Here is a 13,472-nt window from a genome sequence, read left to right as displayed (position 1 = left end):
ATGTCAGTGGCCAGCGTTAGCAAATTGTGTACTGGCTATTTTGGCGTTGCCTGACTCAAGTGCCAATGTCAGGAGGGCTTTTTCACAGATACATTTTACATGGGATGGAAAGAGCGAGCGTGCATGACTAAAGACTCACTGAAGAAGTATTGTATTGTATACTACGATAAATTTGATTTGTAAAAAAATGTTTGGACCTCATATACACGGTACGTACACTGTCTATATACCATCCACTATCAGTGCAGAAAGCATGCAATAATAACAGCAAAAAGTTCCATAAACACCGGAAAAACACCTTTTCTGTTTTTAATGGCACGAAAATGTGTAACCACTGATAACCGCTTTTTTTTAAGGTATTGAAATCACTGGAAAAAAAACACCAGAATTGACCAAAAATAGAAACTGAAAACAGGAAAGCCTAAACGTAGGTAAAGATGCATGACCATGCCATTAAAAATGCATTCCCCCAGGATCCCGGTTGGTGACGCCAACTTGCGAAGTACCAGCATTTCTTGTTCTGTGCTGTGGCAAAGAGGTTCACTGTTGAGCTGCTCCATTTTAGAAAAATGCTGTCTTGGGTTTACTGATGGATCTCCCACTCGTGGCAGGTAGACTTGAGCCTGCATGATGTGTCTACCGTGACATTTTGATCACCCGGAAGGTGTTCTGCCTTCAGAGAAATTCCGTTCTGCAAAGCCCATTTCCAGATGCACTGGGCCTCTTGAGATAGGTGAAAGGATCTTGTGCCGCCTTGCTTGTTGAGATAATGCATTGTCTGTCCTGATCAGAACAGTCAAGTTCTTTATCTTCGTCAGAAATGCCTGCAATGCTAATCCCACTGCTCTGTGCTCCAGCAAATTGATGTGAAGCTGCTGGTCTTGACACTGCCAACACCCACTGACCTGGAGGTCTTGCAGGAAGGCTCCCCATCCTCCCAGGGAGGCATCAGTAGTGATCACATGTGGTGCCGACATAGTGAGAAAGGAAGGACTGACAGAAATATTTCGACGTCGGGTCCACCAAGACACGGCGTGGATCATACCCGGCGTGACTGTAATGACATCCTCGAAGTAAACTACTGCTTGATGCCATTGGCAATCCAGCTCTTCCTGCAATGGATGCATCCTTAACCAGCAGAAGGGAATGAGATGGATGCAAGATGACATTGTTCCCAGGAGTGACTTGAAATGGCAAACTGAAAGTGACTTTCTTTTTGCGAATGATCAGGCCAGTGAAATTAGTTTTGTTTGTCGAGAGAGAGAGCGAGAGAGAGAGCAAGAGAGAGAGAGGCAAAAGCCTTGTTTATTGTGGTGTCCAAAATTGCTCCTAAGAAGGTGATGTTTGTGGAAGGGTGCAGAGATGACTTTTCAAGGTGGTCATATGATCCTCTGCGTTTACAAGTAATAAAATGTCCTGAAGAGACACCATGTGAAAGAACTGCTTTTTGAGATAAGTGTTTAGAGTTCTCAAATCCAGGCTAGGACACGATTGCCGTAAGTTCTTGCATACCAGAAAGAAACAGGACTAGAATCCCTTCCCTCTCTGGGAGTTTTGCACCTGTTCTATTACTCCTTTTCGGAGCATTGTAAGAATTTCCAAATGCATGAGATGTAGGTGTTTTACCTCTAGCCGTCCTGGAGGAGCACAAGGTGGGATATGCAGAAACTCCAACGTTTGGCCGTATTGTATTAGATTGAGGCCTCATCGATCCATGGTTATTTTTTGCCACTGGTGGAGGTGAAAAGAAATTTGCACCCCTAGGAAAACTTGTGGAAAGGTGGGAATGAAAATAACCAGAGCCCCAAGTTCGTCAATAACATCATGAGGTATCTTTTCCCTGACGTCCTGCTCTTCCTCTGGGGGCAGATTTAGAATACGGCCCTGACTGTGGCTGTTGTTGAACATACTGTTGTCGATACTGCTGGGAAGATGTAGTGTACGAGGGGTATCTATACTGCTGATATCCTCCCCTGTAGGAAGGAAGGCCCCTTCCTCTAGCTCCTCTAAAGGGCACTTTCGGATACTGAAGCGTCCCTAAAGCCTTCGCTGTGTCAGTATCTTTCTTAATATCCTGTAGTGCATCGTCAATGTGCTTCCCAAATAAAGCTTCTCCTTTGAATGGAGGGTCTAGAATCTTATTTTGAACTTCTGGTCTAAATGAAGTAGCTCGGAGCCATCCTTGACGGCTAACACCGCTGCACCCCCCAGCGATCTGAATGCTGCAGTTGCGATATCCATTGTACTCTGTAACCTCTGCAGATGCTCTCTCGCCCTCCTGGAGAATTTTCTTAATTTTTGGTTTGCTCTCTTCAGGAAGCTGATCCATATACAGAGCCAGGTCACACCACATTTGTCTGTCATATCTACCAGGTATGGCAAGGGCATTAGCTGCTCTGACCATCAGAGCTTACATTGATAAAAAGCGCTTACCGGCGTTATCCAGGCACCTGCCTTCCCTATCAGGAGGCGTGGTAATGGGTGCATATGGGTTTTTGGTATTTCGCTGCGCTGCCTGAGACAATACCGACTCCGGTTTGGGATGGCCTATCAAACAGGCTGGAGCATCCTCTGGGGCCTTGTATTTCTTTTCCAACCTGGTTAGCACTGGTGTCACTGTCACTGGTGTCCTCATGACCTTGAGTCCTTCTTCCCATACATGACCTATTATGGGGATAGCCCTCACTAATTTCCTAAAGGGCTCTTTAAAATCATATAAAAAACAGTCCATTTGGGTAGCCTACATTGGTAGATCATATCTCTTGGCAGCTCTCTCTAACAAGTTATAAAAAAACACTAATATCCTCTGGTGGTGAGTCAACTGGCACCGGAGAAGGAAAAGAAGGCATGGGAATGAGATAGTCATCCCATTATGCGGATCTCTAAGCTCTCCCCGTTCCTGATCATCATCCGTAGCACCTGTATCCTGTTGAGGGACTGATGGAGGTGATTTCTGCAGAGGCTCCGCCAGTATAGTTTGAGTCCTCTTTAGAGTAGACGGAGTAGAACGTGGGCGAGAAACTAATGACGGTATTTCCTGAGGTACAGGTGTTGGGGGAAATCTCTTCCTGTAGTCAGCCAACATGAATTTTAGGTCCATTAACAAAGATGAAGGCATGCAAGTTACCTCCTCCTGATAATCCTGATGGTATTGTTGCTGAGGAATATAGTCTTGATATTCCCCATATTCCTCCTCAAAATCATCCTCTTGACACTTACCATGCAGCTGGGACTGACTACTTGCGTTGCCAAAGGGCCCATCATCTTCTTCCTCAGAATTCTGCTCTTCCAACAGGTGAGGAGGCAAAAGAGGTGTAATCTTGCTAGGTGAGGTAATTTCCGGTGTAATTTTCCTTGTTCTAGCTTTCTCTGTTTTATCTGCTGTTTTTCCCTCGTCGACGGGCCCGTCGACGAGATCACCAACGACACCATCGTCTGAGAAGCTGCTGTTGGCAGTGACTTGGAAACCATTGGCAATGGTATAACCGCAATTGATGTCGTCGTTACCGTCGTCGTGGACATTGCCATCGGCACTGTCGTCATCTCTGTCATCGATGTCTTCATTGGCCTCGTCGTCGACGTAGTCGTCGACGATACCAGCATCGACATCTTACGCGACAGTGACAAAATCTTCGACAACGGAGTCCCCAACGCCGCCATCAGCGCTTTTTTTGACGACAAGCGAATGTCCACCTTCGTCGACGACAACAGAGATGGTGTTGACGATGGAGCTTTCGTCGACGGCTTTCCTTCAGGAGGCACTGAAGAAGGCTTTTTGAAGGAGTGCCTGACTTGAGGGGGTGTATTAGGCAGTTCAGAGCTCGCCTTTTTTGGTTGTTTGTCCCCCGAAGAATGTCCCTTCCTCTCCTTTTCATGTCTGTGAGGAGATTTTGAGGGACTGCGCCCATGCGACTCATGAACGGTCTTTTTAAGGGCCTTTCCTGGACGCTCACTGGATGAATGGGCATGGGGTGATCTTCTCCTCTTATGGGACCGCCTGGATGAAGAAGAGGATGCCTCATCACTGTCCTCACTTGAAATCACCTCTTTTCTGGCTTTGACTTTCTGAAGCCATATAAGAAGACACCCCTCAGGATCCCTTAAGGTTTTATTAGAAAAGGTACGACATACCTTGCATTTCTTTGTCTTATGGTTGGGATATAGGCAATAAATACAGTCTTCATGAGGGTCATCTGTATAAAGCCGTTTTTCGAGCAGGCAGCACAGGCTCAATAAAACACCCTTTTTTTCCTTTTCCGACATACTTATACAGAATGTTGACAAACCAGCACTGAAGATGGATCCTGTAGTTGTAGAATGCTGAAATGAAGCCAAGAACTCTTTCTAAATTCACTAAGAAGAAGAAAAAAACTGAGCAGAGCTCAGAGGAGACTCCCTAGCACAATGTGCGGTAGAAAATCTGAGGGTCTAAGGTTCTCTCAGGACTGTTCTAGAGGGTGAAGGGTTCTGATTGGTTCAAGAATTACTTTTGGTCTCTTTTACAAAATGAGATATAGGTTGCAAAACTGAAATGGGCCTAGGCCTGGTTTCTGCTTTGTATTTGTTTAGCATTGCTATTTTGATGTACCTGGGACTCCCATCTCGACAACGGGGAATGATTCAAGCTTGTGAATCTATGAAAGTTCCAATACTGGAGTAAACAGTAAATCCGTTAAAATGTGAATAGGCATAATGCAAGTGGATTGAATTTGGACCAATGTTGTAAAACTCACATAGATATGTGATGACTAACTCATGCGCTGTTTCTTCTTCTGCTGAAACAATTTCTATACAGTCATTGTTACATTTTTTGAAACGCAAATAAAGAACTGAAAAAAAATCCAGGAAAAAAAGACAACTCTGATGTTTGTGTAAAATGAATGTGGTGAAAGGTGGGCTATTCCTGACATTAAACCACACTGCTGATTATTGAGGCATAGAAATACTTTTTTCCTACCAGGAGGCAGAATAAGGAGCCTACCTCAAATCTGACCACCACATGGGAACAGAAAGTAGCCATATAAACTAGAGTTGTAAAAGGAAATGTGGCCTGTCCCTCATAATATCTGGCTGCAAGTCATCTACTTCTGAGGCACTGAAAGACTTTATGCCCCATATGGGGTTTGCATCCAATCTGCCTGCCACAATAGAGGCAGAAAGTATCACAGGGTACCAGGTTTTAAAAAAAAATATTAATGGGCGGGTTATATTTTCCGGCTTTTGGCTGCTCTCTTCTGCCTCAGTTGCAAAAGGAACAAATTATGAAGGAAATGCTGAACAATGCAAACATTCACTCTCAGTCTCAATGATCTGGGTTTAAGCCATCATTATTCTGCTCAAAATGCCACCCCAGTTTGGACCCAGCAATATGCAAATCAGTCTTGACCCTGTTCCTCATGGGAACGGTCCAGCCTGAACTGCCAAGCCAGGTTCTCCCTGGACTGGAAGCAAGCCTCCTGGGACTAGTTTTGAGGCATTACCCATCATCAGCCAGGCTAGCTTGAATACAGTGGCGCAGTGAGCACAGGACCCACGTCTGGGCATGCCCTTCCCAACTTAGGGCGACAAATGCAAAAGAAACAAATGATGGACAGAATGCTGAACAATGCAAACATTCATCCCCGGTCACAAAGATCTGGGTTTAATCCACCGTTCTTGTGCTCACCCCGCCACCCCAGTTTGGAGCCAGCCATCTGCAAATCAGTCTTGACTCTGTTCCTCATGGGAACAGTCCAGCCCGAACTGCCAAGACAGGTCCTCCCTGGACCGTAAACAAGTATCCTGCAACCAGTTTTGGGGCATCACCCCATATCAGCCAGGCTAGCTTGAATCCAGTGGCACTGGCTAGGTTGCGAGCCACCCCTCCTCCCCACCACAGGGGGCACATGTATTGTGAATGGCATGTAACCTCCCGGCACAGGCCATAAATCCAATACATTTGGTGTGCGAGTTATGATTTACATGTCTGTTGTCTGAGTTATGGGTTATGGTTCAGTGAATTTCTGAGTTTTCTTAATGTATGTTAAGGTATGATAACCAATTTTAACACAACTTCACTTTAACTTTTGGTTCTTTCAATGATCTTTTTTTTCTTATATGTCACATGCAACAGTTTCATGAACCCAACCTGCCATGGCAGCCAAAACATGCTGCAAACATCTGAAAGGTCATGCCCAACAGGAGAAGGTGACCAGAGGGACTTGCCGAAGACTAGGTCTGCTCCTAATCTATCTCACAGAAGTATACAAAAGAATGATTAATGGAATTACTTGGGGTGCATCCCAGTCCATTGTTAGTTTGCACACCATGCCCCCATCAGTTTGGACCCAGTCATATGTAAATCAGTCTTGACCTTACTCTAATAGGAACAGTCCAGCCTGAACTGCCAGGCCAGGACCTAACTGAACCATAACACAAGCAACCTAAGCCAGGTTTCACCCTTATTAGGGCTCTTCAGTCGGGTATGGCTTGTTTCCACTGGCACAGTGTACCCAGGACCCATATAGGGATATACAGGTTCCACTTAGGATATCACACTGAAGTATACAGAAAAGTGATGGATGGAAAGCTTGAATTAATCTCAGCCACTGATAATTACTCAGTGCCACATGGCCATCCACTGTTATTTTGAGCAAAATGCCATCTCAGTTTTAATCCAGCCATATCCTAATCAGTTTTGTTTCATCTCCAATAGGAACAGTCCAGCACAAAATACTGGTTTTGGGTTTATTGTGTTCCGGTTCAGAAAGGACCTAGCTTTTCAGTTTCTGGCGGAACTGTTCCCAATGGAGCACAGTAAACACTGATTTGCATATGTCTGGGTTCAAATTGAGGTGGAATGTTGTGCAAAATAGCGATTGACTTGGATGCAGCCCCAAGTAGTAACCAGTGGCTGAGATTTTTTCAAGCATTAATCCGTCATTTATTTGTATATACCTTTACATTACAGGTGGTCAAAAACTCAAACCCCAATGTGATTGATCTGCACGCAACCAACCACTTTCGGACAACCCCCACTGCACACAAGCAGTATTGTCAAATGAGCATGTATTGCTATTGATGATCAGACCAGAAGATTTGGATTAACCCCTCAATATAAAGAAATTATTATGCTTGTAATTGAAATGATGTCCATTTGAAAATTTGCTCTAAGCATAAATTAAATTGGTGCATCTAAACAAACACTTACCTATAAAACATTGCTTCATAAACATTAGTTGTCCCTCACGTTTGGTATAAGAAATAAAAATCATTAGGAGACCACTTGCTGTCCTGATGTGAGTCCCACATTGAAATCAGAAGTGGACAGAAAAATTGATTTTCTTAGGACTCCCTTGCTTTTAAAATAGTCTCTAATTTCTTTGTGCATCTGCTGTCCAATGTGGAATGAAAGTTTGTGTATTGCCATTCATACTATTTAGATTGTGGCCTTTTCCTCACTGCCTTGAAAAGGAAGTAATAATAGATATATAACATTATTTTAGACATGTTTACTTATTTAACATTTAATGGACCCTTTTGCTGCATTTATTTCTCCTTCTCTGTAATCTATTGCTGATACATTTATTTGAGAATGACTGAAAATGACTTTCCTTTGGAGAAATATTCTGTTGTGATTTGTGATTACCTAGGCTCTTTCAGCGATTAAATGGTGACACTGTTCTTTGGTAGACCAAAGTTAAATTGGATATAAGAAAGCCTAGTGTTTTTAAGAAGTGTACTTTATTATCTGCAGATATTGAGGTGGGACTATCGTGGGGGAGGTCTGCAGGAACCGGGAATGTTTCTGTTGTGTGCATGTATACAAATATATGACATTAATTAGTTTGCATATTTCTTTCAGCAAGGAGTACCCGGTGGTACCGAGGAGCACAGTCAGACAGAAAGTAGTTTCTACTCATAGCCCCTTCAGTGCAGAAGCCACACGGAGCTCCTCATCGAACCTGAGCTCACAATATCAATGTGAAAATGGTGTGTCGAGCACGTCACAGGACATCCTGCCCACGACAAACCCATATCAACCTCTCGCCCAGGAACATGGCCAGATATACCATTGCACAAAGAGGAAAGGTCAGCAATTTTTCTATAGAAAAAGGCAAACTGATTCCAATTAGCTCGCAAATGCTCTGGTTGTCTGGCATTTTCAATTTCCTTAACACTAAAGAAATTCTGCTGTCGTAATTTCTATACTATTTGCTGTTACCTTATTTTGTGATTATTGACTATTTGGGATGTCATTTGAATGGAGTTCCTGCTACATTAAGCTTCAAGTGTCTTTTTACTCGATGTATTTTCAACAATATCCAGGGAAGTATCTAGACTTTTTTATATTTCGGGTGGGTAACTAAGAACAATTACTTTTTCCAGATTGCCCCTGCCTACAGTGATATTGTATACCTGTTCAAATTAAGGTTTTAAAAAACATTCCACACACAAATATCATTTTAAACTTCACAAAAAGACCAAATAAACTGTATTCACTTGGTTACTACCTATATGTTGTCAGGTCACAAGGATAAGGTTTAGGGTTTACAAACTAGTGATGTGTTAAGTTCTCTCAAATTGTATATATGTTGCTGGAAGTTGTTTCTGTAGCTTGGGTCACAGAATTCTGGGAGGCCTTATGTTCAAGTATAACATTTCCGTTCAATATAACTTATGTTTTTCAATGTTATCTTCCTTTTAAAATGTATTTTTAAACATTAGAACACAGAGAAATAATAGCTTAAGCTGCAACACCTACAAATAAAGGTTGCCTCCCCATTTAGACTTCTTTCTAGGCTAGAACAGTATAGTACTCAAAAGCCATTTCAAAACATTTCTTTTACCAAGTTTGTTGGAAATACCCTTCTTTGGAGAACTGGATTGTGTTATCTTGTTCTTTTGATAAAAACGTTTTCTTGTCCCCCTTGAAATGTGTAGGGTGTTGCATGCCTTCGTGAAATATATATTTTTCCGCTGATATACATTACATATTTCTTAATTCTTCATAACTGGTTCTCTCAGATGCCTTTTTTTTACTTATACATGGCTACATGATAGCTCCGCTCCTGATACGGTTCAGGCTCTTCCTCCTGGTTATTGCATCGCAAGGATAGACCGGCAAGCCAAAGGAGGGGGTGGAATAGTCCTCATATATAGAAATATCTTAAAGGGCAAATTCTCTCCCCTTAAAGCTGCAAATTGTGAAAGTCTTCTTTTCACATTGACCCTTGCTCTAACTTTGACCTTTTCTGGCATCCTAGTGTGTAGGCCACCGGGCCCATACATGCAATTTTTGCACACTCTTCCTGATATAGTTCTCGATTTAGCTATAAATACATGGGGATTTTAATTTATATACTGAAGTGTCTAATGATGCAGCATCTAAGAAGTTATTTGATTCAGTGTCCCTGCAATGAAAGCAACTAGTAAAAGGGCCTACCCATGAAAAAGGCCATACCCTTAGTAAGACTGATCTGTAGACTCCTATTCCCTTAACCTGGTCAGACCACTTTCTCCTCCCACACATACTATCAGTTTCCTTATCTCCCTCAGTTATGCCTTTGAGCACTCGTTGGGAACGTTTTTATCTAAGTTAAATATTGAGGACTGGTCAGCAGTCTTACCGACCTCAAAACCGGACCTCACAATATAGTCACTTCGTCCACTCATTGTTTCAATGAATGGGCCACTACTTCTTTAGACAAGGTCTTTCCTGCTAAGAAGTTTAAGACCCCCCAACGGGAAAGAAAAATCCCCTTGGTTCAATCATAACCTTTTTGCTCTAAAAAAAAGTAAGCCAAAGACTAGAAAGATGTTGGAGAAACGTCTATAATGAGGCATGTAAATTGAAGTACAGGAACGCTATTAGGCGTAGGCATTACCACGCTGAAATAATCTTTTCTCAATCTGCATACTTCTGTATGAAAAATTGAGCATTCAGCTAATTATCCTACAGAGATATTTTAGGGATCTTGAAGGATATCATGGAGCTTAATTCTGTAGGTTCTGCCCTAGAATCTTCTGCTGAGCACAGCAAGAATTTGAGGTTATTTTTCCTGCGGAAGATAGACATCTACTCTTATATCCCTGCAGCCCTCATCAGTGGGCAGCATTTAGATAGGTAGCCTTCATCTGCTCAATTCAAAGGGGTACTTACTGCTTTTCCTGCTCCTATGGTAAGCTCACTCTGTGATCTTTTAGCAATGGTAAAATACGGCTCCTCCCTAGATCTTGCCCCCATTCACATCTTACGCCATGGGTTTGATAGCATTGTCCTCAACTTGGTTGACTTGTTGAATCTCCCCCTTTTTAGTGAAGTCCCCTCGCAATGGGAACATGCGGTAGTGAAACCGCTTGTAAGAAAAACAGGACTTGATCCTCTCTGTTTCAGTAATTACAGGCCGATCTCTCTTCTACCGGGTCCGACAAAGGTCTTGGAAAGCATGTCAATAAACATCTTTCTACCTTCCCTGAGTCTAATGAAATCCTCCCACCCACTCAAATGTCGTTTAGGCAACAGCATAGCGCAGAGACAGCTATGCTAATTGTGGTCGAGGATCTCAATTCAAACTGGTAGAACAGCACACACTCATCCATAGAATTTCCAAAGCTGGCATTGAAGGCCAAGCCTTGAAATGGCTCTCCTCCTTCCTGAAGGATAGAACTTTCCAAGTGTTTTAACATTCCTGGTACTCTGAGATCCTCTGGCCCCTTGTCTTTAGGAATTGGCCAGATGGATAGGCAATTGCAAACTGAAGCTCAATGAGGATAAGACTGAAGTCATGGTCTTGGGCAATAGGTTCAGAAAAAATGTCCCAACTCCCATGCCTGACTGCTTGGAAGATCTTTCTTGTCCCAAAGAGGTGATAAAGAGTCTGGGTGTGTGGCTGGACTCCAGTTTTAATATGGAGCATCAATTAAACAAATTAGTAGCAAGCTGCATTGGGGTTCTTAGACTTCTAAGAAAAGTCCTTAATCTGTTACCTTTCATAGCCAGAAGACTCATTGTGCAGGCTCTTGTCATCTTCCACCTGGACTAGGGTAATATTCTCTATCTTGGCACCTCTTGTTATGTGAATAATTGGCTTCAGACAATTCAGAATGCTGTGGCTCGACTTCTTATGAATCTTCCCAAACTCCAATCTGTCAAAAAGGCCTTGAATGATCTCCACTGGCTTCAACTGGAGCAACATGTTCAATTTAAGGCCCTCTGCATTTTGCATAGGTCTTGTATGAAGAGAGGCCCCACTCTGTCAAGATCGCCAGGTAGCCATACATTCCAGGAAGTTCAATATGATCCTCCTCCATCCATTTGCTGCAGGTCTCCAGAGTTAGCAGATCTCCCTGGGGAGGCCGGTCTTTCTTTTATCAGGCCTCCAAGCTCTGGAATTCTCTTCCTCTGGAACTTCGCCATCTGTCCAATGAGCTGTTCTTTCGTAAGGTCGTGAAAACTTGGCTTTAAATTCCTTAGTCTTGTTGTTCTAGTGCTGGGAGGCCTCTGAGTAGCTATGCGTTTTATAAGAACCACAGAATAGAACAGATGTGGATTTGGCATTAGTTGCTAATAGCATCACGGACAGGTGGAACTGGTCCATCTTCCTACGTTTTACTGAACTAAATACTGTATTTGTAAGCTCATCTTGGAAAGCCACCATAGGGTTTGAGAATCCTGTAATTTTAACTCTGCACATGCTGTAGCTTTTCAAATTTGTCACTCTCCCATGTCGGAAAATTGCAATAAAACTGCAATTAATAAGGGTTAAGTGAGATTTTCACATTCTTGATAACCATGAATTTGAACTGCGATTCCTTTTATTAAATGATACACTGATGCAGATGTTGAACATAAACATGGTTAGAAAGCTATCTTTTGTTACCATTTTATTTCATTTAATATTTTTTGCAGACCGTCCCTGCAGACTCTACTTAACTTGCCATCATTCACTTTATTTCATGTTTGGTGATGCGGATATAAGGTGAATAATTTATACAGTTTTGTAACACTTGTTACAAAACATCTGTAGACTTGGAAATCCTTCACATTCCATACAAAGTATACATTATACAATATCATCAACCTATATACCTATCTTTATACTGTATTAAATACGTATGAAGACTGTATTAAATAAATCCATCATTATGTTACAAACCTCATGAAGAGGCCATTTTACACCTCGTGAAGAGACCATTTCATGTAAGCACCATAAATCTTCTTTGGTAGGACTAAGTATAAATTAGATCGCTCTACACTTCTCACTAAAACCGTCCAATGGCAGTTTTGCAAGCACCCATTGTTTTTCGTTTATTAATCCTTTTAATTTGCCTACATTATCATCACCAAGTAACTGACTGCAATCTTTAAACAAACGTGCCAAGTACCTTTTTAGTACTTCTCCTAGGACACGTTATGAATGAAGATATGAGGAACAGATATGTTTCTTCTTTGAACAAGCCTGCATTGTCTTTCTGAATTTGAGAGTCATACCACATGCAAACAGATCCCCAAAAAAGGTGAGCATTCCAGGCCCAATATGCATTAATAATCCTTCCTTCAGGTTTAAATGAGATTCTAGTCACTGCTATACTTTTCCAAACTCATCCAAACTGCAATAAGTAAGCAAGCATTGGGAAGTACAATAGGTCTAGGTTTTTTTGTTAAGTGTTTGGTAAAGGTTGTGTGACTGTGTCTCTTAGAAATAAAATTCCAAAATGAAGTAACATCTTGGGCTACCACAATACACAAACTAAGCGTAGGGTCGCTTTGCTGAACTGACTCATTAGTAGGGTTAAACTGCACCCTCAAGGAAGTGTTAAGAAAATGAGTACGAAAATTATGTTTGCATTGAAAGTGGTGAGCTTAAAAGGCATACGCGGCAAAATATTTCCTGTTCTATATATATATATATATTTTTTTTTTCTCTTACAATTAAAATATATATATTTAGAAGCACGCTTATAATCCTTATGCCAAAAGGTTTCTTTCTGATCCTCATGCTAGACTATCTTTTGCACAAGCCTTTATCACTAACTTCGCTCTTATCAGGACTGGCTGTTTTCACCCAGACATGCTCCTTCACTTCAGAGCATCTGGCCACTCTCCTAGTATTCCATCGTTTTTCATCAGATAATAACGGATTTCCATTCACTTCCACCATCTTCTTGGGTTCAGATAACATGAATCATCCTTTCTTAAACACATTTCCCATACACACCCTCACCAACATACCTTCGACAAGCTTCTTATCTGATCTGAGCACATTCTCATTGTGTCTCTGTTCAAAGTGACTGATATTGTCCCACTTTAGTATGTAATTTCTCACTCTTGATCTCCCTCTGACCACACCTTGCATTCCACGCAGGGACAGCCACAGTACAAAGCACCTTACACTTCAGCAAACAGAAGTGTGTTTCCCCAGTCACAGAATGAGGAGTAGTTTTGCAATTCCATAACATTTCCTTAACCTGTTTTCTCCAACAAGTGTTGC

General features: G+C 42.0%; 1 protein-coding gene across 5 annotated transcripts in view; it reads left to right on the top strand.

The window, feature by feature from the left end:
- Positions 1-13,472, top strand: part of TBX5 (T-box transcription factor 5) — a 476,135-nt gene that overhangs the window by 421,567 nt on the left and 41,096 nt on the right. For all 5 annotated transcript variants that reach the window (XM_085633551.1, XM_085633552.1, XM_085633550.1 and 2 more), the window contains one exon: positions 7,844-8,070. In XM_085633551.1, coding sequence (XP_085489677.1) covers positions 7,844-8,070 — 227 coding nt within the window. The remainder of the gene's footprint in view (positions 1-7,843; positions 8,071-13,472) is intronic.

The sequence above is a fragment of the Triturus cristatus genome, chromosome 11, assembly GCF_964204655.1.
Source record: "Triturus cristatus chromosome 11, aTriCri1.1, whole genome shotgun sequence".
NCBI lineage: Eukaryota > Metazoa > Chordata > Amphibia > Caudata > Salamandridae > Triturus > Triturus cristatus.
Note: the sequence above shows the minus strand (reverse complement) of the source record. Positions and strands in the feature narration are given on the sequence as shown.